We start from the raw sequence: 27,379 nt of genomic DNA, 5'->3' as shown, positions 1-27,379 counted from the left end.
CACTCTGGATATTGGATGTATTGACTCTGCACCCTCAGAGGACAAGAGCTGAAGGACCACAAGTGTACTTGTTTTTTATGTTGAAAGTCAAGTGAGGACTTTTCAGTTTTTTTTCTCCTTGAAAGGGAAACGAGATAAACCCACACAGGTCTTTGCTGTTTCCCATCCTCCACATACACCCAGCCATGTCACATTGCAGCCTTTGGCCAAGATTTGCTCTGCAAAGCTGCCAGCAGTAAGCAAAGGCGTTTAGTTTGACAGGCAGGAAGTCTCAAGTTTTTTTGTCCCTGGACGGTACAATAGACTGTAACTGCATAAGATGCCTTCAGATAATTACCATATGATCCATGTGGCCTTAGGTTACGCACATGTATAAAACCAACACAATTACCTACAGAAAACACCACAAAAGGTAATTTGCGGCACAAAAATGACTGAAAATGATCTGATGCAATGCCCATGACTCGTTAGTGTTGCAACGATCTCAAGAGGGAATTAGCAGAGAAGTCATCATAGCGATGCTGTTGTTCTGAAGTGGGTTGTTTTGGGAGTGGTTGAGGCTAGGCCTTGGCTGTCCGACCGGCATCCGAGACTGCTCTGGTGCACATATCGAGTTTCAGGCAGGGGCAGATCGATGGAGTGTGTGCCCAGCAATCATAATCTCCTAAGTAAATACCCTCTTTCCCTGGAAGCAATGAAAATTGAAAAGTCAAGATCAACAGAAGATGAAGATGAAGGGGAAGTGGTCTATAAGGAGAGATGATTTTTCGCCATCTTAGAACTTTATATTTGTTTCCCCCGCTCTCTTTTATTATCTGCTTGTCATCCGAGGGCATCTATTGGGTTGTTGTTTTCAGGAAGTTCCAGTAGACGGAGAGAGTATACCGGGAAGAAGCAGAGAAATATCCAAAGGCTTCTTTGAGATAGTGTTGAAAAGGCAGTGGGTGCACTTAAAGGCACTAAAGGAATTCTAAACAGTTAAAGGAGGAAACCAGAGCAAAAACACACCACACAGCCTAGGGAGGGATAAGAATCAGTCTCCATCTGAACGGCAATAAGGGATCAAGTCAGAAGAGTTAGCCTTTGAAAGAGGAGCCCTTTTTCTTTTTTTTGCGCGGTCTTTATTACTGTCAATATATGGCGCTGGAGGTCCTTCTGGTGCTTCTCAACTGCCGAAAACACTCTCCCTATCAGCCCCCGGACCACTCACCCAAGAGCCCCCACATCTGCACTTATCCTACGAGAGCCTGTCGACAACAAACACTGAAACCTTACCCATTTTGGTCCTTTATCTGCATTGGAGGGTTAGTAGAAAAAAGTAAATATATATATATATATATATATATATAAACCGGGGAGGAGACTCCATTGATTTGGCTCTGCAGCAGTTGTACAGCTCAAATCAAGGCTTTTTATAGGGAACTTGCTTTGAACCAAAGCCGTCAGACAGTACTCTACTTTCCCCACTTCCTCGCCCCACCGGGCGCTCATGCTGTGCCATCTCCCCTGCCTCCCGTGTGTTTTACCGTGTCCTACTTCTCCCCTATAGCCGCTACACCCCCCCCCCCCGCCCCCCCCTCCTCCTCCTACCCTTACCTTCTATCGATGCCAACCGCTGTCAACCCAATTGTTCCTGGCTAGTCTCCCTCCCTCCCTCCCTCCCTCCCTGCCTCCCCCCTGAGAGACCCCCCCCCTCCCCGCCCAAGCTATGCCCACTGTTCCGGCCCCCTTGTACCTGCTCCCGAGGAAAAAGCACTGCGTAGCAGGATGCGTTGATGAATGGAGCGGCAACCCTCGCATCTGCATTGTGGGCCCCCCGTCCCCCGCTATTGTGTTACCGTGGCGCGTGATGAACGGCCGCGGAGCCGCTGCTAGGACATCGTCCCTCAGCGCGGCGGGGCTGTCTTCGCCCGCCGCGAGCCCCCCCGCTGATCGCATTACACGCCGGAGGATGGGGGAAAGAGCAGACCACGCCGGACCGAGACGTCCCTTTTTTAAAAAGGGTTTTAAAATAATACCGGCTTGAAGTCGCGCCGACCCGAGGTGCGAAGGAGGTGAATCTGTGTCTCGGCAGGTGCCCGCCAGCGCACTGACATAAGCGTCGGGATAAGAGGGATCAGTGGTCCTTGTGAGGACAGTTCGATACGGGGCTCTGAGTCCTAGCGCAGAGCTTCTCGCTCTCCAACCGGATCCCACACAACGCCTGGGCCGGCCGCACTCACAGTGACAAAATAATAATCAGGATAACATCAACAACGTGAGCCACTCTCCGGCAATCGATGCGGTGTGGCGTTGCACTGTGTGTTTTCACCTCCCCTTTTCGTTGTCATCTGATCTTCTTTCAACGGCGTTGCTTTGATGTCAATGGCTGCTCTTCAGTTGGAGAGGACCCCCCCCCCACAAACACACACACACCAACTCCCCCCCCCCCCCGCCCCTCTTAGCACTTCAACGCTGTGTGTCATTAGCCCTCTCGTCTCTCACAATTACACTGCGTCACCCCGACAATTTAGGCCAATTAGCGCTAACAAGGAGCTAACGGGACAACTCCGCTATGCCGTTGCTAATCCGATCACTGGAGCCAGTCTGACTCGATTTCAATGCAAAAGAACCAAGTGCATTGAAGCCATGTAGGTAACCATGGTACTCTACGGTCTTATAGAGCCTTCTTCCGAGAGCAAAAGACAGCGATTCACATTCTGTTTAGGTTTTTCCTCTTGTCTGTCTCTCTCTTTTTGTGTGTCTTGCAACAAAATGCACGGCTCATGTGCCCATCGAGACAAGACAGGGGGCGGATGGCAGACACTGTCTTCTCTGTACTCTCTCTTGCATGCAGAATATACTCAATATCATATTTGGCCAGAACTTTGTTTTGGGAATGCAACCCCATACTCGGGACACCCACGTGAGTGTCTCTCTATGCTCTCTCTCTCTCTGTCTCGCCCTCTTCATTCAGTCCCTCACTCAGTCTCTCTCTCTCACTCACTCTCCTCGCTCCCTCCCCCTGTGCTCTCTATCTCTCCTGCTGTCTGCTTGCTAGCCTTGAAAGTGCGTCTGCGTGCCTGTCCAACCCTCTCTGTCATTATCTGTGAGCTGTTATTCCGTTTTTCCCTCCCTCTATCTGTAGCTCTGTCTCGCTCTCACTCTCTCACTCTCTTTCTCCCTCTCTCACTCTCTTTCTCCCTCTCTCTCTCTCTCTCTCTCTCTCTCTCTCTCTCTCTCTCTCTCTCTCTCTCTCTCTCTCTCTCTCTCTCTCTCTCTCTCTCTGCCTCGCTCCCTCTTTCTCTCTCTCTCCATCTCTCTCTCTGCCTCGCTCCCCTCTCTCTTCTCTCTCCTCTCTCACCTCTTTCTCTCTCTCTCTCTCTGCCTCGCTCCCTCTTTCTCTCTCTCTCCATCTCTCTCTCTGCCTCGCTCCCTCTTTCTCTCTCTCTCTCTCCCTCTTTCTCTCTCACTGTCTCCCTCCATATCTCTGCATCTGTGGGACTTGTCTTCAGCCTCTCTCTGTTTCCCTCCCCTGCACCCATCTCATGGTGACAATGGTCCCCTTAGTTTGGAGTCATGCACACAATGGTGCATCTCTTAGGGTTCCCGTGGTTACGGAGGAGAGGCAAGAGGGCGGACACGCGGAACATGCACAGCTCCGCACTCGATTCCTCAGCCACCCCGAAGCACTCAGTGACTACCCCCCCAACTCCCCTGCCAAAGTCTCTCTCTGTCAACGTCTGTCACCTGTCACAAACACACGCACACACACACCCACCCACGCGCACGCATGCAGCGACAAACACACAAAGTTCCTGTCTGGCCTAACTTAGTTTCTTTCGTGTTCTTTCTCCATTTTGATCGTTTTTTTTTCTCCGTCTTTCTTCCCGTCGCTTGCTCTTTGTTTCTCTTGTGTTTGGTGCGCTTCTTCTTCTCTTTTGTTCGACGGCTGGTTCTTCGGTCGGTTCTCTCTATCTCTTCTCCCCTCTACCGCTTTCCTTGGCACAGCCACCGCTCATTCTCTCATTACTCATTCAAGTGACACCTCAGTTGCTACCATTTTTCCTTTTCCCAGACAAACACAAGATTTCGCTTTTTCTCTCCATGTCAGCACATTTCATGCGTTCTAATCACACAATGCTCTCAGCTCGGGAGCGCACAAGCGAGACTGTCTTAACGGTTGCATGTTAATGGCTTCTTCTAACGCAGCCCAATGGCATTGACTTCTGCGTAAAGTGCGGCCGTGATTCACTCCGGGAATCGCTGGTCTCCGCTCTATTTGAGGCAGAGCGATTGGATAACGAGGAGTTGTAATTCTGCCAACCCCTCCCGCCACTGAAAGCCTTTTAGACATCCACCTGCACCGTGCCCACATGAATGATGTCTCCGAAAAGACGCAATCTGCATGCAAGGGCAGAGCAATGTTAAGGTCTGCGCTGCAGAGGAGAAGGTCGTTAAATCACATCGTGATAAACACAGCTTCTTGGGGGTTCGCTCGGTATGATGCAGTGTTTGATTCGGAGTGTGTACATGAGTGAGGCAGATTGCAGGCCATTAGCGGGTTTATCCCCCTGGATGATAAGTGGAACCACTTTCTCCTTGTCCACATCTAACTCAGCCAGGACGCTGCGCTGTGCTGTATTTACGGGCTGCGGACGGGGTGACCGGCCCCTCGAAATAGCCAGCTTTGACCTGGAATGTGAACCGACACAGATAAACGCACACATGCACGCGTTTGCCAACACACATGCTTGCCAACACACACACACACACACACACACACACACACAAAAACGTACCAAGACGCAAACGTGTGCCAGCACACACACACACACACACACACACATGCGTGCCAACGCACACACACGCTCGTGCCAACACACACACACACACACACACATACACACACACACACACACACAGATGCGTGCCAAAACATACACACACATACCCGCCCGCGCACATCCTTGCACATACAACGCTCACACACACACGCAAAAGCTTGATGCCTGTTAATAGCCTTTCTTATCTTCTTTAAATATAACTTCACACACACACACACACACACACACACACACACACACACACACACACACACACACACACACACACACACACACACCCTAAACGCTCTCAGTCTACACACCCTCCTGCTGATATTTCCATGCATGCCCAAGTGCATGTCTACATTTCAAACATGAAAACGGAGGAGGCTAACCTATACTACAGAGTTACCCTCAGGCTCTCCACTCTGTATTGTGATGTCCTGCTGTATGAAGGTTCAACATTATTCTCCCTATTTGAGCCAAGAGTGACTTAGCTCCACCGTGTCCCATTTGTGAATTTGTCTTCATGTGGCGCCAACTGACCCAAAGTGACACGCGTTACGACGAAATAACTTAGTTTGAGCGCGATCCCGTTATTATTTTGCGTCAGTCAACTGTGACACACGAGTCAGGCATGACGGTTCCCATGGCGACAATGACTGTTAATGCAACGCCACCAGAGTGTGACTGTCGCCGAATCCCCGCTGTCAGACGTTTTCTCCACAGAATAAAAAACAGCAACAACAACAAAGTTCATTAATCACCGATCCCTCGGGAGCACAGAGAATTTATAAGGAAGGAGAGAGAAATAAAACGAAGAGAAAGATGGTGTTTTTATGCAGTTGTATCCTTCTCTCTGTCTCTCTTTGCTGTTGTAATAATGTCCCCCGGTTTCCTTTTCGCTTGTAAATGAAAATGACTTTTTTTCTCAGATTTGTCTCCTGACATTTGGCTTTTGGCTGCGACTTGTTTTTTGGGGTGGCTTTCATGATCCTTTCCTTTACTTCATTAAATAATGTAAAATAATAAAATGTAAGACGTTAAAAGCTATTTACTGTGGTTCATATTTTCAGTATGACAACTGAATACTGAAATACAGGCCATTACAACAGAAAACAATAAAAAGACATTGTGATTTTGTTCTTTAAAACCAAAACACATCAAACGCTTTTATGCACTTTTAATCAATTCCACCTTGCTGCAACGTGCCAATGTCAAATTAAACAGCCAACATTTAAAAGACAGATTGTTAAACTGAAATGTATCCCACAATAACAACTGCAGCCCTGCAAACTGTTGCAAGTCCTTTTGAAGCTGTTTACAATGTCTTCCCTCACTATATCAGTTGGATGTGTGGACCATTCTGGCAAAAAGTGTCCAAAAAACAATAAAGGTGGCCATTTTCCACCCAGCTGAGAATCTGCCGTTTTTTTATGTTTGTTTTCCCTGAGTGTGTTTTTTTTTTTTCGAAGCCCTTTCAGGCGTGATGCAATGTGTCGCTGCTGCCGTGTGTATTTTTATCTGTCTCTTTTCTCCTCGATGGTTTATTGGCTCCCCTAATGTCGCTTTCATTTCTCCACAGGGGGCAGAGTGGCACTGCGATGAGTTCACCAAGGGAGCCTGCTTCAGCCGGGGAAAGTCTGAGGTGAGTGCCATCCCCCGTCTGGACGTGTGGTCGGGGCAGGAGCTTTGACTTTGGTGGTGGGTGTGCTTGGTGGAAATGCTGGGACCGCACCACTCGTTTTATCAGCGATTTCCTTAGTGCTCTTGATAAATCGGTGCTTTAACAACCGTACGAATCGATTGCTTTTTAAAAGTTGGGAAGAATCGTGTGGAGGCAACTGTAAGTGCAAGGGAAATTAGGGCGGCTTGAATCTTGTTCCAGAGTCATCATTTAATCTGATTTAATACCTGATTGCGCTGGAGGGATGGGGGAGTAATTGAATAACTAAGTCATTTAAATGTTCAACGTCAACACAAACAGAAGGGGTGTTACTTTTTACCATTTTTTTTACTTTTCCTACTTGCTGTCTGCATTACTTTTACTTTACCCTTTTTAATGTCTATAATTTAATTAGGGGGTGACTTGAACACTAAATCCTAAACTGAATTAACACGCAGGCACACTTGCAAACATACACAGAGCCAAGTTTGTATGTGTGTGTGTGGGGGGGGGGGTGAGTGTGTGTGCCTGCATTTATTCTCCTGTGAAAATTCTCCTGGGCTTGGAGAGGGACCCATAATGGAAAGCCCAGGGCTAGCACAGCACATAACGTTTATCTAAAGTTTCAGAGTTACAGTCCCAAGCAATCTAACTCCGGCCTGGCACTCTGGCAATTCTTTCTCCTCGATTTCCCTCTTCGAATGACTCACTCGTGTGATGTATACACAGTGTACACAGAGCACGCACACTCAAATGCACACACGCTTGCACTCACGCACCAAAACAGCATTTGAATGCTTTTATACTGCCGCTGTCACAACATTGAATAGTTCATTGAATCGCTCAGCGCGTAGCAATAAGCTATTTTACGCATATTCTACGACCGCCGTGAGCAAAGATATCTAACCTTGTATTTTTTGTGTTATTTTCACATTTTAATACACACGTCTCCTTCTCTCTTGATCCATCTAATCCAGCACTAGAAAGAAAGAAAAGAGAGTTAAATTCAGCAGATTGTCTTTTTCTTCTTGTGGTCGCACGTAACCGCTTCTGCATTACTCTGTGGGAAAGGAAGATTTGTCAGGAAGTTTTCATAAACAACTCCGGGAGTGGGAAGCTCTGAAAATATTAAACCTTCCATTATTTACTGTAGAAGCGAACAGCAGAGGGAGAATTGTATTACCCACCAGCAGCACACCTTTTTACTGGCGCAGAGAAACCCAAACACCAGCCCAGTGACACACACAAGTTGCCGAAGCGGTGCAAACTGTGCAGACATACAGTTAGAGGTGCGCGTTACAAGCTGTACACTCACGCACCCGCACGCGCACACACACGCACACATGCACACGCACAGGCAGCTACACACATGAGTAGCGGCAGGAGGTGAATCTTTTTACTCGTCAACTTCTATCTGGAGAAGAGGAAATAAAACTTGAACGAAACACACACAATCACACGCACGCACACACGCACGCACGCGCGCGCGCGCGCGCACACACACACACACACACACACACACACACACACACACACACACACACACACACACACACACACACACACACACACACACACACACACACACACACACACACACACACACACACACACACAGCTCTGCTGCAGTTCCCTTTGTCGTTCTTAAATCACACTGCAGAGTACTTCAGAGAGAGCAGTGTAGCTGTGGAGGCTGTGGTTGGAGGAGGAGGGAGTGAGGTATCCCTCTATCCCTCAAGGCATCCCAAGTGGCTGTGGAGCCAGATGATTTACAGTAGGCGATGGAGGTGGGTGGGGGGGGGTGGGGGGTGGAGGTGAAGCAGTGGGTGTTAAATCCTAAATCTTAACAAGCCCCCGCCACCCCCCTGCACCCACACACCCCTCAGGCAGCTTTTCACTCAGCACGGTCCACTTCGGGGGGTGTTTTATAGCGCCCAGCTAACTCGCTCACAGCGATAGCTAGCGCCCCGCTAATGCTCCTGCGCCGACGCTGGCTGGCGGCGGGCCAACGGCGGCTGGCCGGCTGCGGTCGGGCGGACGGACGGACGGGCAGGCTGCTGTCCGCGGGGCGCGCCGCCGCCGCCGTTGTTCGCCCCGTGCCCAGAAATCAATCATCACATCGCTCAGTTGCCATGACGATCTCTCACACTTTGTTTTGTGCTGAGCTTTTTTTAACCCGGGCGCGGGATGGCTCTGCCAGTAGACCTTCTTAAATCGAAACCTAAAAGAAAACACGCCTATAGGCAGATGCTGCCAGGCATTGATTTTGCAGTAATTTAGAGAGGGCTGGCGTTCAATAATTAATGTATACAACAGGGTTATAAAAAGGACCAGGACATGAGTGCCTTCGGAGTGAAACACGCTCGCCGTGTGTTTTGATACCACCTTTCGTTCCCTGTAGGCGTTGGTAACGGCGGTTGCCCAAACTTCAAAGCAGAGTGGTGCAGGTGTTTTTATACCCCGCGCTATGCGATCTATCGGATAGCGCGTCCGATCTATCGGATAGCACATCTGAACCCTGCAGGGTTCAGATGTGACTGGGCTAACGAGTGCAGGTATTAGCCCTGATTGGCTTTGGACAAGCCTGGCCACATCTTAAAGGAACCCCCTGTAGCTTCGGCTGCTGTTGTCTCCTTAAGCAGCTCCTCATTCAATTCAGCGCCTCGCTCAGAAAAACAACTCGGCTTCGTGTGGATTCTGATAACAGTGGTATACGTGTGTGTGTGTGTTTGTGTGGGGGGGGTTTGTGTGTGTGTGTTTTTTTTTTTTGTTTAGGGTGGGTTGGCGTGTATATGTAGGTTAGTGTTTGTGTCTGTGTGTCTGCTAAAATCAAATACTGCTTTATCTAAATGTCTTTATATCTCTTTATATGTGTTGTTTGTGTTATAATGTATGCTGACAAAAAATTCTGCTGCGTCTTAATTGGTGTGTGTGTGTGTGTGTGTGTGTGTGTGTGTGTGTGTGTGTGTGTGTGTGTGTGTGTGTGTGTGTGTGTGTGTGTGTGTGTGTGTGTGTGTGTGTGTGTGTGTGTGTGTGTGTGTGTGCGCGCGCGTGCAACAGGAGGAGTGCCAGAACTACATCCGCGTTCTGCTGGTGAACGGCAACAGGTTGTTTACCTGCGGAACCAACGCCTTCACTCCCATCTGCACCAACCGAACGGTAAGCATCCGCCCCGTGCGCCGAAAGCTGCCCTTTCCTTCGTCCTTCACCGCTGTGGCCATTTTGTGGTAAACAAATGGCCGTTTGTTTACCACATCGGCCATTTTGGCCCACCCCTCCACCATCCCTCCCCCCAACCTCTCCACCACCCCCAAACCCAAAACCTTGGCGCTGGGCGTTAACAATGTTTTTGTTCATGTGAATGCTTTTCGATTCATCATGAAATACTTCACATTTCTCTCAGCAGGTTCAATACTTCAGGTGAAGAACACAACTCGTATAGAACACAACTGCTATTCACTCCCTTCAGTTTCCGATGGAAAACAGTGCGACTGTGTTGTCCAGTTAGACGTTTTTATTCACTATCACTCAGTTATAATCCGTTTTATTCCGCTTTTGATTAAGTTCCATTTTACTCTGTTTTGTTTTGTTTTTATCTTCACCAAATCATACAACAATCGGCCACTGAAGAGACATAGCAAAGTACCCAGATTTGTTTCTTAAATGTCAATCCATCCATCTAACCCAAGGACCTAGATTAGACTTTTATTTTGTTTCATCCACTGTGGGTGCCTGACAGAGGTCGTAGTTCGCTGTTGTTTTCTCTCGGACGGCGTCTCATTCAAAGGTCATGGGCTGTTCATAAGCGGCAGGGTTTACCGCTGTAAAAGAATGCGGAGGGTTTAAATGTCACGACATTATTATGGCTGTGTTTTATCCGCCACTGGTGTAGTTACATCGCTCACAGCCGGCGTTAATCCGTGTGTGTGTTCGTGTGTTCGTGCGTGCGTGCGTGCGTGTGTGTGTGTGTGTGTGTGTGTGTGTGTGTGTGTGCGTGTGTGTTGGTGTGTATATATGGGCTTACTTGGCTCAGAGAACCTACCTAGGATCACTTCCCTGACACTTTCTCTATCACCTGTGTGTGTGTGTGAGAGAGAGAGAGGGAGAGGGAGAGGGAGAGGGAGAGGGGGAGAGAGAGAGAGATATTCTATCAGCCATCTCAACACTGCATGGTAACTATTTCAACAGCTGCCAGGGGTTTACTTTTCCTTTTTCTTTCTTTGTTCTCCTCCGCTTTCTTTTCTCCTCTGTAAAAAATGATGATTACCACCTGGGTCGGCATGGTGACGGCTTTAATTAAAATGGCTGTGCTGTCAATACCCTCGCGCCCGCCCGTGATTGGTGGAGTTTGACAAACAAGCCATCTACCTCTAGCATGCCTCAGGCTTCATCATTTCTTATTTCCTTATACAATTTCTCCATAGCAGAGAGGGCGGTGGTTATGAGGATGATAATGGTGATGATGATGATGATGGTGATGCTGTTGTCGTTCACGAGGACGAGGATTGCCTCAGTCTTAGATCTTTCGGGTTCGTCCTTCGCGGAGGCTGAAGGGGCTGTTGTTGGGTCGGAGAGGATCATGACGATGATGATGATGAAGAGGATGATGATGAATGTGATGTCTGATGGATCATAAGCCAGATCGAGGAACGATGTGGACACAATGTGCAGCCCCACTGCTTGGACTATTGTGTAATCCAACATTTTCATAGGTGGAATAATACTGAGTACCCCATATAATCTCATAGATAATGATAATAATCTCATACAGTCACCTTACAAAGCCTTTGCTAGGTGACAAACGAATAGTGATGCAATTGCAAACAGAAATGGCTCTTAGCACTACGTGCATTTCCGGTTCTTTATTTCCTTTTGAAGAGTTTTCCTCCGACACAAACGCCGCAGCCGTCCCTCTGAGCATCTCCCCGCTCAGTGTGTGAGCCGTCTCTCCCCGTCCAGCCACCCGAGTGTACAGGAGCTCCAGTGTCTGCCCCCCCCCTCTCAGCCATCCCAGCTGCTGTGGCACCCACATAGAGAAGGCCTTCTCCCTGCCTCCATCCTTAATATGCACCGTGGACCGGCTCAGGCTATTCCAGTGTATTCTCTGGATCGCTTCTCGTCTCTCTTCTCCTCCTCTCGCTCTCTCTCTCGCTCTGTCTGTCTTTTTTTTTCCCTTCTATGGTTATTGCTGTGCCTAATGCCCTCGAAACAGCTCTCCCAGTGCGCACGATGTACGCCCCCCCCCCCCCCCCACCCCAGACACGTCAATAGCTCCTTTTCATCCCGACTGGGCTCGGGATGAGAAGCCCCAGACAACACTCTCTCTGTGCCAGGCGGCCGGGGTCGGAGCGGAGGTGGCGGGAGTTAGCGGAACCCTTGATCCGAGGCCGTTTCCTGTTCCAAGTAACGGGTCTATAAAAAGGCACCTGTTTTGTTCTTTCCCCCATCCCCTGTGTCTCTCACTCTCTGTCTCCGTCTCTGTCTCTCCACTCCGTCTCTCTCGCGGGCTCGCTCTCTCTGAATGGTGCTTGGCATCCCGTAAAGGAAGTCTACCTGGTATTGAGTGCCAGCTAATGTGTCGCGCGTCGATAAGGGATTCAGTGTGACGGAGAATTAGACGCTGATGGCCGTGCCCCCGCGTGTCCAGACGGGAGACCCCTATGACCCGAGCGGTGCGCCGATCAAAGCGAAGCGGACGATTCGAAAGATTATGTTGTTGTTTTTTTTAGAACCTTGATTCTGAAATGTTTTACTCTCATTGTATTTCCATGAATTGTGAAATCTCAAATTCCGAGCATACTTTGAAAAAAATACTTTTAATTTTTCGGATTAACCTTAGAGCTATGAATGTAGGGAACAAATAAATAAGTGCTGGTCTTTCTCCTGCCCCGTTTTTCTTTTGTGCCACAAAAGTTAATTATATCTTGAAAGTGAATCCAAGGCCTCTCGCCCTCTGGTATTTAGAGTTTTTGGAGTTCAGAGATTTTTTTTTATGAGGAACAAGTGCACTGAGAAGGGTTAGGAGTAGGTCATCGCTTTAAAGTTGTTTTAAATGTGGGGAGAATCCAGTTTTTTTGGCCTCCTGGTGCAAAGGCAGAATTGGGAGCATGACTGCATCTTGCATCCCAAGTCTCTTATGAAGACATTTTGCACTGATGTGGTGAAGTAGTGGTTTACCCAGATGGATGTCCAGTATGGGTGAAGGCTGTCGCAGTGGTGGAGCCAACAATATATTGGAAGTTTTCAAAGTCTTTGATGGTCACTTTTTTGTAGGTTATTTAGTTGGAAAAATATGTTTCATCTTTATAGTGACGTTTATGTTGCGAACAATGCTAAATATGGCCTTTGATTGAATGCGTGGCCCTGTGTTTGTGTGTGTGTTTGTGTGTGTTTGTGTGTGTGTTAGTAGGCAATTTATTTTTTGTAATGCGACTTCTATTTCCATACAGCAGCACTTGCATGGCTTCCATTGAAATATTGTCCCTTGCCACGTCTATCCCATATTCTCACCGCATTCAGTTAATGATAATAACATGGAGGCCTTGGGAGAAAAACCTGCTTTTCAACTGACATTCACATCCTCATTTCCCTCCAATTTACCGGAATATATTCTGAAATATATTTACTGAAAGACTCAAATTCAATCTCGTGCAACATAACATCACTTGATTGTTCCGAGTAATATCCTGTGGAAAAAAAATGTGAACAAGGCATTCCAAGATCTCATGAGCCTCATTCGCCTGTTTTGTTTTCTAGTAAATCCATCATCTTTCATTCTGCCGTCCGCGTATTCCTGGAATAAACCTCTCTGTCTGTCTGTCTGTCTGTCTGTCTGTCTGTCTGTCTGTCTGTCTGTCTGTCTGTCTGTCTGTCTGTCTGTCTGTCTGTCTGTGTCTCTCTCCCCCCCCCCTCTCTCTCTCTCCCCACTCCCTCCCACCATCAGCTGACCAACCTGACAGAGATCCACGACCAGATCAGCGGCATGGCGCGCTGCCCCTACAACCCGCGCCACAACTCCACCGCCCTCATCACGTCCGCCGGCGAGCTCTACGCCGCCACCGCCATGGACTTCTCGGGTCGCGACCCCGCCATCTACCGCAGCCTGGGGGGCATGCCCCCGCTCCGCACCGCGCAGTACAACTCCAAGTGGCTCAACGGTAAATAAAACGCAGAAACCGCGGCGATCCCCGCAAGGCCAACCCCCGTGATGGGTTCAAGGGGTCAAAGGTCGACTGCGATGTTTTGGCTCTGTGTAAATGGACCGGTCGGGCTGAGGCGGGGGGGATGGAGCCGAGAGTGTGGGAACCGTCCAGAATAGATTAGAGTGTGTGGTTTTCAGAATAGATTGTCTGCTGAAGTGATATTTTATTGATTCCAGAACGGGAGAGTCTTGCGCTTGCTGGCCTCCCTGTGCGTTGAGGTCAGACCGTGGGGAAGACTGCAGCGGGGTAATGCTGCTCCCACTGCTGCTGCTGCTGTTTTTGATATACATGGAGGTAGTTGGACGGGCGGGGACAGATGCGGGCGTCTAGTTTCCCATCGTTGGATGGTTTAGGTTTCGTGAGGCACGTTGTTGCTGTGCAACTATAGCCATGGATTGGTTTGATTCCAAAGCATTATCATCTTACAATTGCATTTACATTTAGGGCAATTGGCAGACACTTTTATCGAAACTGACTTCAAATTAGAAAATGTGTCAAAGGAAAGAGAAACAACAATGTATCGCCGCAGGTACAGTAAGGATGTTCATAGAAACAAGCACCAAGCACTTACGATTGCTAGTTTACCCAATTCCATTCCCTGTATGCAACAAAGATAGCTAGGATAAGACGTACTAGTACTAATTTTAGGTGCCCGGAAGAACAACATACAATAAGTGCCTACATTAAGTTCCAGGACGTACAGCAAACAACATACATTCATCTTAATTAATGCAGTGATTACCATTCATGTAGCGGTACACAGCATAAAGTTAGTGATAGTATAATTAATCTGTATTTTTCCGTTGATCCTCTGAGGTCCATCTACATTCATCAAGCCCCAAAAACATTAACCTATCTATGACAGGAAATACTTTCCTGTAATAGCTGAAAAATGCAATAATCCACATAATAACCCTTATGAGTGGTTATGAAAAACATGAATTGTTTCCAAGAATAAGTACGTGGCCCATTGCCTCTCGTTGCTAATGGCTGCTGCTGATCTCTATGAACATTTAGGGACAAAGTGGTTTTCCTGAAAAAAAAAGTTGGCAAAATCATTGTTTTTGTACTGCAGCGAGGTTCATCTTGTCTGCCATGCTGGTAATTATCCAACTGGATTTTTAGCGGAATTCAAACTCACTGGCAAACAATTTGAACGTTTGATATTATTCTGCGGTGATTGCTAATCCCTACTCGTCTCCGTTATTGAAGATGTCTTTGACAAACTGTGTGTTTAGTGTGTGAGGGTTTAATGGTTACTACCTTTAGCGCTGTCATCCTAGCTTAGCGCTCCTAACTGCCGTTGATAATGAAAAAAAAAAAATTGGAGGGTCTTAACCATTGAGGTTGAATTATGTTGGTAATAAAGTAATTTGGGAAATTATAAAGTGAAGTCATAAGGTAATTGAGTGAACGTTGATGGGGGACCGTGTGAATTACCTTCGCCAATAGCAATTTTCAAGATCATTTTCCCACACATTTTACAGATATCAGCAGTTAATAAGATTGAATTACAAAGACAGTTCAACCGTGCAGTCTATACACTGATAGACAGCATAATCAGCAGATTTATTAAAGACAAGGCAAGGGTAATGGGAAAAAACGACCATGGAGCAAATTTCACATTACTGTCAAATTAAATTGACGTGTTTCATTAAAAAGTTAATACAATTATTCCCTGTCCATAAAAGCATCTCCAAAGCCAAACATTATGATGCACAAAAACACTATTTTAATGATGGAAAAATCAGAAGCCTAGCCATAGTTCAAGTACTGTTCCCTCCAAGCATATCAAGAATAAAGATTTTGAGGCTATTTAGTCAGTCCGGTCTACAAATTGATTCTGTCCGAAGCCATCTTGTCAGCGAACGATTCGGTTCTTGTGTTATTCACATTTAAGCTAAATAGAAAAACGATTACACGGAAAAGTGCCGCATGCATTGTTCAGCAGTAACCTCTGAGAGAAAGGGGTTTCGATAATGAATTTCTATGACGGATAGATTTTTCCCACTCTTGCCCTCCCCTCTGCTGTCGTCCAAAAAACGCAACGGGTGAAGAAAGGTTGAATGAACATTGAGTGAGGGAGGGGGTGGCCGCATTCACTTAAAAGTGAATTAAATCGCTGTCAGGTGAAATAAAGTGAGCAGTTTGGATCCAATAATGTCATACATAAAGATGAACAACGTCGCATTGGCAGCACAGGGGGAGGTTGGGCCTGTTCCCACCAAAGTGTGCGGGCTATTACAGTACATCTGTATCGGCCATTCCTCATCCACACCTTTAGGTTCGGCCGATTGAAAAATGGCTTTTCTTATTACGGCATAACATCATTAATAACGTGCCCCAGAGCTATTCATCTGGATCACCTGCTGATGTGTGGACCCCACGCGCAAACACAAACGCGCCGAGTCAATCCGTCATGGCAAAGAGTCCCTCTCACACAACCTCCCACGCTCGCTCTTTCCCTCTCTCTCTTTCTTTCACCCTTGCCTCTGTTTGTGTTTCTCTTCCCCTACCTCCCTGCTTTCTCCACACTCCCTTTCCTTTCTATAAATCTCTCTATCTCGCCTCTCCTGTGTGCATTGCCCTGTAACCCTGTGTCTCCATTTTGTGTTCCTTCTACGTCTGTATTTGTCCCTTTTTAATGGATCTACCTCCTGGCCCTTTACTTTTTCTCTATACCGACCCTGTCTCTACCACTGGCCCCCGCCAGAACCGGCTTTGTTTTGTGCGAGCGTTATAGTTCTCCCCAGCTCTGGATCTCTTGCTCCCCTAGCCCTCCCGGGAAGAAGAGACCCCTATTCTGGGTTCATTGTCGAGGAGTCTTCCATTGGATATTGTTTGTCTGTTAAACTAGTTATTCCACATCGGCGTAGGCCTAGCATGCTCATGTTCGTGAGAAGGATCCAGGGGGTACTTGTTAAGACAATATGCAATATGCAACAATATCCATATCCGTATTAAGAAGAAATAACATTATATATAGTTTATATTGTATTATTGCTGTTCATTACAGTGAAGAAATAGAAGCACACATGAGCTTCTTCATTTTTAAACACCTCTAGGCCACTACAACATAAATAACGATGCTCAAGTAGTTGCATATAGCGGTTATATTATGGGCGGTAGTGATAATATGGGTCCAAAAGAAGAGGAGTAGTTTGGTGTCGAGAAAGGGGGTGCTTCTGCCGTGCTCATGGGGCTGTGTGGGTGGTGGGGTTCTCCGTAATAAGACACACAAGGTTGGGACACGCTGTGTAGCAGAGCTTAGGGACTCACCGTGGGAAGCCTTCTGACACCCTCACTGTGATCAAGGACTTTACGCACCAAAAAGTTTCTCGCCCTGACTTCCTGTGTCGTCCCTCCCCCCCCCCCCCCCCTCCGAACCCAGAGCCCAACTTCGTCTCGTCCTACGACATCGGCAACTTCACCTACTTCTTCTTCCGGGAGAACGCGGTGGAGCACGACTGCGGGCGCACGGTGTTCTCGCGCGCCGGCCGCGTCTGCAAGAACGACATCGGGGGCCGCTTCCTGCTCGAGGACACCTGGACCACCTTCATGAAGGCGCGGCTCAACTGCTCTCGGCCCGGGGAGATCCCCTTCAACTACAACGAGCTGCAGGGCACCTTCTACCTGCCCGAGATGGAGCTGCTCTACGGCATCTTCACCACCAACGTGTGAGTGGAGACTCGAGTGGAGGCGGTCGCTCGGCGGGGTGGAGCGGGTCGGCCCGGGTGACCGGAAGGTCGCCGGTTCGATCCCCGGGTGTCGCGGTGTTCCCTGAGCAAGACACCTCACACTAACGGCTCTGTTCAGAGAGGCGTGGCGTGCCCCGTCTGTATAAGATATAGAAAAGGAATCGTGATGGTGACCCACCATTACTCTCGAGGAGACTCGACTTCCTTTCCTTTTCCTGAGCGTTGTTTGCTTGGCTAGGTGTTTCGGTTTGGGGATGGCTCCAATGGGGTTTCTTGGTGTTTTTTGGGGTTTCAGGTGACATGAGAGGACATGTTTGATAGATGTTGATGATGTGTTTGATTGCCTGTTGGATTAGATGTTGGATTCAAATAAGATTATTTAACACAACGAGTTTGATTGCATATTGGATTAGATGATGGATTCATCTTGGATTATATAACATGACGTGTCTCATTAGATATGGATACAATGTTGGATTCAGCTAGGATTATATTAGATGATGTGTTTGATTACATACTGGATTAGATGCTGGATTCATCTAGGATTATATAAATGTATGTGTTTGATTACATATGGATAAGATGTTAGATGAAATTGGATTGGCTCGGATTTGATGATATGCTTTTTACACATTGCATATCTAATTCGATTTAGATTACATTAGAATAAATGATACATGTGATTCGATGAAATGTTACACGTTAGATGTGGTACTGGATTAGTTTTGATATAGCTATCTGTGCAATGCTTCTTTGGCTGTTTTTTGCTAAATATCCCATGTCCCTTAATAGAAAGACTAGTTGTGGAATTAAATCAATCATGGAAAATTCACTCTATGATGGGTTTCAATCCACGGTAATCAAATAAAGCTTTCCTGTCAAGTGTTGCAGCTAAATGGATTTGTGCCCCTTTCCCCTGCACTTCCACCCAAACATGTGTGCCTTTTGCCGTTAGTCATAATACAATGTTTCTAGTGGCGCCTACACAGAAAAACACTCACTCACACACACACACCCACGCAAATATAGAATGATTGAAACTGTGCAGTATTTGTTATGGCACACACATTTGTGCAACTAATGTACACAAACAAAGCCAAACACACACACCCACATCCACGTCCTGGCAAGCACACACACGTTTGGAGATGGAGTAAAAAGCTGAGTAATCTCCTATTTATGGCCGGTGCCTTCACATAGCTCAAACAGAAGTCTTTTAAATGGTATTGGAAACATTTCTCCCCGCGGGCACCATGTTTAATGAACAGCTGCGCCGGATTATAATTCACCCTGGCCAAGTCGCGCCGTTCGAGATGAGAGCTAATGCTCTCGTTGCGTGCTTCTCACGTTGATGGGAGCAGACGACGCCTTGTACGAAAAGCGATGTTGCGGAGCGGAAAAGTCAAAGCTGTATTTCAGCGCCACCGATCCATACAGTCAGTCAGGCGGGCGGCGAGGCGTGCGGCTTGGGGGGAGGGCCGGGGGGGGGGGAGGGGGTTGAATGGAGCCTAATTGCGTCCCATTGTTAAATTTATACTTCAGTAACGGCCATCACTCACCTTGTGGCGTCGGTGGGCGCTCTTTTGTTGCTAGAAGGATCCATAATTCTAACCGTGGAACAATGCGAGCGGTCGTGTGGAGGTGGGGCCGCGCCACGCCGCCACGCTATAAATGAATAAAAGGAAATGCACTCATTTACCGCCATTCTTTTTTTTGTCACAGAGGATGTTTTTTTTTTTGGTCTACTTCTTCCTCCAACTTTTTGCCACTGAATGCGACTCCTCATCCATCATACCGGCTCCTATTCATTCCCCCCCCCCCCCCCCTTCCCTCTGTTCTCTGTGTTGCTGCCGCTCAGGAACAGCATCGCTGCCTCCGCGGTGTGCGCCTTCAATCTCAGCGCCGTCACGCAGGTCTTCAGCGGCCCCTTCAAGTTCCAGGAGAACTCCCGGTCGGCCTGGCTGCCCTTCCCCAACCCCAATCCAGACTTCCAGGTAAACCAGAACACACCAATACAAAAATAAAAAAAAACATTTTTTGTGAGTTTGCACGGTTTCACCCGGCGTGTAATAAGGCTGCAGATTGAGTTTTGGTCCGACGGTTTGTCAATCTTGCAGAAGCGAGGTGTCTGACACAATGCGTTAACGATTGCCAGACCGCACAAAAACATCTTTGGGTGCCGTGGTGTGTGTGTGTCTGTGTGTGTGCTCATTTGTGTGCATGTGTCTGCCCATCCATGAAGAGAATTGTATGCATTTACAGATGAGCTTTCCCCTGAGAACATGCAAACATACTCTTCTATCTCTTCTCCTTCAATCAGCCCTCTCTACTACCCTCTGTGCCATCCACAGACACTGTGGTACATGAAATTCCTTCACAGCAGCAGCAGGCAACAAGAAAGCAAAGCTCAAACAGACCCTTAAAGCCCTGCGTCTGTGGGACAGGCAAATTAATTTTGTGTTCGATTACTTTCCACTTCTATCTCTTCCCCCTTTTAAACTCCCCAGGGGGGCTGGTCCAGGGAAAGATTACTGAGAATCTCCCGGCCAGCCAATGCTCTAGGCTGGTGCCGGCTTTCCCCTCTCTATACTGATGACTCATAGGGGATCCGGGTATTACTCAAAAGTGCTGGCTCTCCGTTTGGTTGCTGGCTTGCTTTCAGGAGATAGCCACAGCATGGCTAATCCATGTCGCTGGGAGCGAGATTGAATTTCCCCAGAGGTGAAGCCTTGCCATGGGATGCGATGCGTGTGCTGCCTTCACACGTGTACCCTCCCCGTCACGCTCTCTCCGGGTCGTGTCGCCATTAGCTCCTCTGGTACGTCAGCCACACACACACACACACACACACACACACACACACACACACACACACACACACACACACACACACACACACACACACACACACACACACACACACACACACACACACACACACACACACACACACAGATATGAACACAGACACAGACACAGATATGAACACAGACACACACACACACGCACGCAGATATGAACACACACACACACAATCACAGACACATTCTCACACACACACACACAATCACAGACACATTCTCACACACACACACACAATCACAGACACATTCTCACACACAAGTACTATCACAGACACACAATCACACACTCACACAATCAGACACACACAATGACACAACTTCTCTCACACACACACATCCAGTTAACGTTATCTATTAGAACAGGCAGAAATTGTCAAGTAGAAATATTAGCTGTCTTATTTTACGCAAACACCTGCACGCCATTGTTTTTTTCCCTTGTGACCCACACACTCATTCTCAGATACAAATACACACAACCACTGACACACACACATTTGCCATCTACTCAATCATACACTTACAAACACAAACACACACAAACATTCTGGCTCATTCTCACACACACACACACACACACACACACACACACACACACACACACACACACACACACACACACACACACACACACACACACACACACACACACACCACGCATCGACTCTGTCAGCACATCACTTCCAGTTGGGTGAAAATCACTTACCTGCACGAAAACCAATTTCCTCTATCAGGTGAGAGCTGACCACAGATCTGCCCAGTTCAGCATATTGCAGGTGCGCCCCGGTGGGGTTCATGTCTATCCACGGCTTTCACGGGGCCCGTGTTCCACAGGGATGAAAGCTGGATATATTCGCTTGGTGAAACCCAATCCCTTCTCTATCCCTTCTAGACTAGCGGTGGGCAGGACTCCCTCTCCCCTCTGCTGGGCTGAGGCACCCTATATCAGGGCTGTTGGGTAACATCTTCTTCATCAAGCATTTGTCAATGTCAGAAGATTAGATTTATGTGGACAAGATGTATGGCCTGCCCGCAAACATCCCTACACACGAGCGTGAGAACGTGCACGCTCTTAGGCACGCCCTCAGCCCGGACACACAGACACGCACACATGCACATGCACAAACACACACACGCACACGCACACGCACACACACACACACACACACACACAGACACACACACAGACAAACACAAACATGCTCACATAGGCATCCACACACACGGACACGCACACACAGACAAACACTCACACACACTCGCACACACACACACAAACAAACACACACGCACACACACACACACACAGACAAACACAAACAGAAGCATTCTCACGTAAGCTCCCACACACACACGCGCACACACACGCAGGCCTGCGGGCTAATACAGATTTAAGACAACATGCAGCAACACCCGATACAACAGTTGACAACAGCACTATAGATTTGTGTCAGGTTAGGGCATTCATGCCTGTGTTCTCCTCCATCAGTGCTCCTGGCACATTGATTAGCTTAACTCCCTGTCTGTCTGGTCTCCCAAGAGATAATCTGGCCGTTCATTTGAACTCTTCCGATCGATTCGAGTTGGGTTTCCCTCAGGTTCTGAATCATCTTTGTGGCACATCAACAGCTCATGCCATGGTGTAAAGGTTTTCTGTCAAACGCGTAGCTCTCCCTAAACACTGAAGCCAGTGCTGATGAGGGTAAATCTAGCGCAAAGGCTCTGCTAACAATATGAGTCTTCCTTAGCAATATACTCCTTGGATTAAGAAGGATGAACCTGCGCTATTCTCATTTTATGAAAAGTATTTAACAGGCAAACATGTATCCAAAAAAACTACAAAAAGTGCAATGAAATATTTTCACAATTCCACTTTCGGTGCACTCTTGTATTTTAGATTAATGCGAAAGTAGCTTCCTGCAAATACATATAGAGTGGGTGCTCCATATACCCTGCAGCCTTTTAAATTATTTAGTCTGACATTATGAGAATATAGACGAAAACAGCAGGCGAGCGTGGAGGGAGGCAGGATTCAGTCCTGTGGTCGCCAAATGTGATGCTCATAACCACCTTGGATGGCCGTCGGGATAAAAAGACAATTTCCAAGAAAAAAAATATTTTTGGGGTGGTAACTACTACCCGCAGTGTCCAAAGGACAGAGAGCATCAGCCTGACAAACCGCAAAAGTGTTGGTAATTAGAGAGGGGGGGGGGGGCAGGGGGCGGTGGTCTCGGTGTGCTCAACTCCTCTCCCGGGCCAATAGTCAAGTCTGTACCCCTCATGTTGACGACAGCCCAAATCACACATCCATCACCGGTACATTCATCCATTCACGGATCACACCAACCAAACACCCCTCCCCCCTCCCCCAAGAACCACCTCAACCGTAGCCCTGTCACCCTGTCGCGCTGACGCCACGGCGAAGGGAGATACGCGCTCGGCGACGCAGTAACGCCATTACACGCACGCATGCACAATAACCATCACCATAACCGTTTCACTGGTGGCTGCCTGCTGTGGAATCGCAAAGTGAATCTGAGGAAAATGTCTCATCGTAATAAGCCATTAAAACACGCCGCTACTAGTTGTTATGTCTGGGAGATGCTCGCGTTAAGCAAATGATCAGAAGAAGTCAGCCAGAGTCTGCACATCAGAAGAGCGCTTCGTTTTTGGAATGGGTAAATTATTGATTGCCGCTATTTGACGAATTGAGGCAAGGGCATCTGTTTACGATTCTGTTTTTAAAATGAATTATACTCATTTCAATCCATAATGCAATGCATAATTACGTCTTATCAAAAGGTAAATAAGTTGGCTTTTGGCAATCTGCTTGGTCCAGGTGAAATCCTGAATCTTTTCCATTGCTGTTTCAAATCCTTACTTGTTTATATGCTTTTGTTTTTTTTTCATCAATTCATTTGTGAACCTATGCTGTGTGGATTAGTTCTAGAGAACTACAAATCCCTACGGACACCTTGGTGTCAAGATCTATTTCTTCACAGAGACATGCACCTGAACTTTATTAGTCTAGCTCATATACCCTTTGGAGTTGCTCGACAATTGATAGAGTAAGAGAGGGAGATAGATATAGAAAGAGGGATATATAGAGAGAGGGAGGGCGAAAGAGGTGACAGGGGATGTTTATCACTTTATCCCTCACAGTGGTGATGAAAAGAGGCATCTAATTCACCTTGGGAGAAGAGGGCGCATCCGTAGCCCTTCCTCTCTGTTGACAGTCTAAACTAAAGCTCATTTTTCTTGCGTTACAATCTACGCTTCTGGGGAGATTGTCTTTGAAATGATGTAAGCCTACAGCCTTTTTTTTTTATACTCGCCAAAGAGATTAAAGCTAAATATTTGATAGGCCTGGAATTAAACTGATTTCTGAACGTGTTTATTCATACCTCCTCACTAATTTTCCTCTCTTTTTGGGACTTGGTGGATCAGAAACAGGTTTGTAATCATGTTGTATTCACAGATGTACCTGACTATAAAAAGTAAATGAACCAGCTCTAATTAATTTTAATAGGCATAAATCAAGGTTGAGGAATCTACTCTGGCATAATCATTCGCATTCTACTCGCAATTTATGGCAATTAGTGTTGCAATTAGATAGCGGCCTGCCTACAAAATTATATTTGCCGCAAAGGAAGACTTCCCACTTGTGCGCGATAACATTAATTCCTCACGGATTCTGTGTGTGTTAAGAACTTTCCAAAATCAAAGTGAGAGGTCTATTTTAAATGCCACTTTTTAGCATTTTAGAATCCATTGTTAAAGTCAATTATATGAATAACACACTGTGATGAATTATCAGAATAGGAATTAGCTTGATAACTTGCAAAAAAAATATTTATTTGATAGTAAGGTCACAAAACCATGTGATAATTAAAATGCTAATGCGTTATCACAATTCCGGATACACAATGCAACTTGCAAAACTGTTTTATCTTCAAACCAGATGCACAAACTCAAGGGTAGTCCACGTAGTTTAATGTGCCATAAGGCAACTTGACACTTTTTTGTGTAAGAATAATGAATCTTTTAAAAGGAAATACGATTAGAATGCTTAGATAATTGGACAGGAAATGAGATACAATGCTAAATATTTAGAGTGCCGCCAATGAAACTTGGCTTGCAATAAACACGTATATGAATGAATTGTCAAGTAATCCTCTAATGTCTTTCCTAAACCTTTGTACAATATTAAAAACGCTTGAGGCTGAGTTGTAAATCAATGAAAGGGGGGTGATAATTGTCTTTTAATCATTCCCTTTCTTTCTCCAGCTTTCTCGCCCTCTGTTGCTATCAATATTAACAACATCATTTGGTTTAACATTAAACCGCAGTAGGTTCACAAGTCAGACTTGAGATGAATATCTAAAGTCTGATGGCAGGTTCAACTCTTGGTGAATAAGGCATTTCACTTTCTTTGGCTTGATGTTTGTTTTCGACCAATCAGGTCACCGGAGGCATGGATCTGTCAGCAGCAAACACAAACCCTGCCAGCGGTTTCAAACTGTAACGAAGCGTTTGGAAGGGTTTCAAATCAACACTGTGCAGAGACTGTCCACCGTAGAAATACACTTAATAAAATGTACTTATCGTATGTTGCTTTGTGTAAAAAGTGTCTGCTAAAGGCTCCAAATTTAAATGTTAACGTAATAAAATCCCCCTCTGAGGGCTAGAAGGGGATTTCTAGAGAATCTCTGTAAAGAAACAGGATAAGAGTTGTAAGTACGCCCCTTTCAGTTTTAGATTTTCCTTACTCGGTCCCTTTCAGTTTCAAATTTTCCCGACCGCTGGACCGGAGATCAGAACCACAGCAGCCCTGCGTCCCCGATCCAGCCCTTCCGGAACAAAGCATCCTCATTATCCCCTTTGTCTCCGTGTGTCCCCGTCCAGTGCGGCACCATCGACTACGGCTCCTACGTCAACCTGACGGAGCGCAACCTGCAGGACGCCCAGAAGTTCCTGCTGATGCACGAGGTGGTGCAGCCCGTGGTGCCCGTGCCCTACTTCATGGAGGACAACGTGCGCTTCACCCACGTGGCCGTGGACGTGGTCCAGGGCAAGGACCAGCTCTTCCACATCATCTACCTGGCCACAGGTAGGTGGGCTCCGGGGGGGTTGATCGACGGATGGTGGTGAATACATGTGTGCGTGTTTGCGTTGTCGGTTGATCCGTTATCGTCTCGGGACGAAATCGATGTGTGTGTGTGTGTGTGTGTGTGTGTGTGTGTGTGTGTGTGTGTGTGTGTGTGTGTGTGTGTGTGTGTGTGTGTGTGTGTGTGTGTGTGTGTGTGTGTGTGTGTGTGTGTGTGTGTGTAGGGTGACAAATTAGTACTTTAAAGTGTTCAGTATCAACATCTGTGATTTTCTTTATGGCACATTAGCACTCTACCGAACGGGTGTTTCCTTGCCGTTCGTGTCTTTAGTTAGACTGGAGAGGTGGGAAGACATCCCAGGTCCAGCCATTGACTCTAACGTTACCACTTCCCACCTCCGTATGGCTTCCATGTGCTGTGAAGCACACCTGACGTTGGCAGATTCATTCGCTAACGACTATTAGTCTCAAACCTCTCCGTTTATTTTGCTTTTCGACGTCAACAGCTGGCACCGAGCAATAATGCCTCTGGGAGCAATTGGAAAGAATTACAACCAATCAGAGCGACAAAACATATGACGTAGTAATGAGCTGTGATTAAACTTTTACCAAAGCCTGCTGAAAGTACGGCAAACACACAAACACTTTATGTGCAGTTGTTCTTTTTAGAGAAAATAGACTGTTGAGTTTGTTTTTAAAACTGTCGCGATTCAACGGACCCTTCCACATTTCTGGCTGCTATTTAGTTATTCTAGCCCGCTCCATATTAAATTAGCAGTTGTGACGATTGGCCCAACCCGGGTTAGGTCTGCTGGAACTCTATCTGAACGGGACGGAGGCCAGACCACCTGCCAAAGCAAATCAAACTTAAGTTTGCAGATTTGTCTTCTTCCCAGGCTAATACAACCCTATACCATGAGAGGAAGGTCACGAACACCACCAATTGCAACCTGTCAGAAGAAGACAAGGCAATTTAAACACACACGCACACATGCACACACACACACGCACACGCACACACACACACATACACACACACACACACACACACACACACACACACACACACACACACACACACACACACACGCGCATACATAACGAGCAAGCAGTACACCAGTGGCTGATTTAAACAGACATTCTAAACGCTTTAGTCCGCAATCATTATTATTTTCAACATCATTGCCAAGTGCCAATAGTCTGCCATTAAATATTTTCCAAATAGTTTGTCAACATCAGCTAGAAATGAAGTGGAAACACGTATTGTTAAAAATGTGCAATGTTAATTATTAGCTAATCGAAGGAGCTCATGTAAATGTGATTACTCGGCCGTGATCATTCGCTATCGTCTGACAGCAGGCTACGGAAAAAGCCTCCAAACTCGCAGTTTTTCATCCGTCAGCAAAACTGACTGTAGGACTGGGTGTCTTGTCTGGGTTTAGTCCTCTTTTCCCCTGACATACTGTGTTATTTTAATGTTATATCCTTACCCGGGTACAGTAGACGTCTGTCTGTTAGTTTGTTTCCCAAGCCCACAAAATCCCAGTACCATACACATTAACGGACCCATACACACACACGTACACTTAGACACACACACTGACTCAAAGACCACCCACTCACTAACACAAACACACACAAACATGTTCCAGATCATTTGCACTGTGCTTGGCATCTTGCTCTGATCAATGTAGCTTGGCACAACAGCCGCTAACGCCACGAGCTACGTAGACACACACCAGCCGCTAATGAAACGTATGAATGGATGCCAAAGCTGTTAGCGCTGGATAACCACACTCCCTTATGCATTAAGAGGCTCTCTGCTGATTGGTGTGCAAGGGGGAGGGGGTCCTGTCCATATCATATCTCGGGGACCCGAGTTCTTGACTTTGTGTCAAGGTGTCGTGGAGAGTGGGGCTGTGTACACAGTGTTGATTTATTTATTTATTATGGTTTCTTTTTTGTAGGATCACACAACAGGGTACCTTCAATGCTTCAATGCTGGTTACTGGTGTTCCTCAGGTTCATAAAACTCCTGAA

The 27,379-nt window shown here is 46.9% G+C and overlaps 1 protein-coding gene across 1 annotated transcript in view; it reads left to right on the top strand.

Annotated features, from left to right (window-relative positions):
* The window catches only part of sema5a (sema domain, seven thrombospondin repeats (type 1 and type 1-like), transmembrane domain (TM) and short cytoplasmic domain, (semaphorin) 5A), a 65,386-nt gene that overhangs the window by 25,262 nt on the left and 12,745 nt on the right, over positions 1-27,379 (top strand). The window contains exons 5-10 of the mRNA XM_060045261.1: positions 6,391-6,453; positions 9,532-9,630; positions 13,415-13,628; positions 17,065-17,350; positions 19,230-19,365; positions 25,138-25,342. Of these exons, the coding sequence (XP_059901244.1) occupies positions 6,391-6,453; positions 9,532-9,630; positions 13,415-13,628; positions 17,065-17,350; positions 19,230-19,365; positions 25,138-25,342 (1,003 nt within the window). The remainder of the gene's footprint in view (positions 1-6,390; positions 6,454-9,531; positions 9,631-13,414; positions 13,629-17,064; positions 17,351-19,229; positions 19,366-25,137; positions 25,343-27,379) is intronic.

Source organism: Gadus macrocephalus, chromosome 23 (genome assembly GCF_031168955.1).
Source record: "Gadus macrocephalus chromosome 23, ASM3116895v1".
In the NCBI taxonomy this organism is placed as follows: Eukaryota; Metazoa; Chordata; class Actinopteri; order Gadiformes; family Gadidae; genus Gadus; species Gadus macrocephalus.
This window is presented reverse-complemented; position numbering and strand designations above follow the sequence as displayed.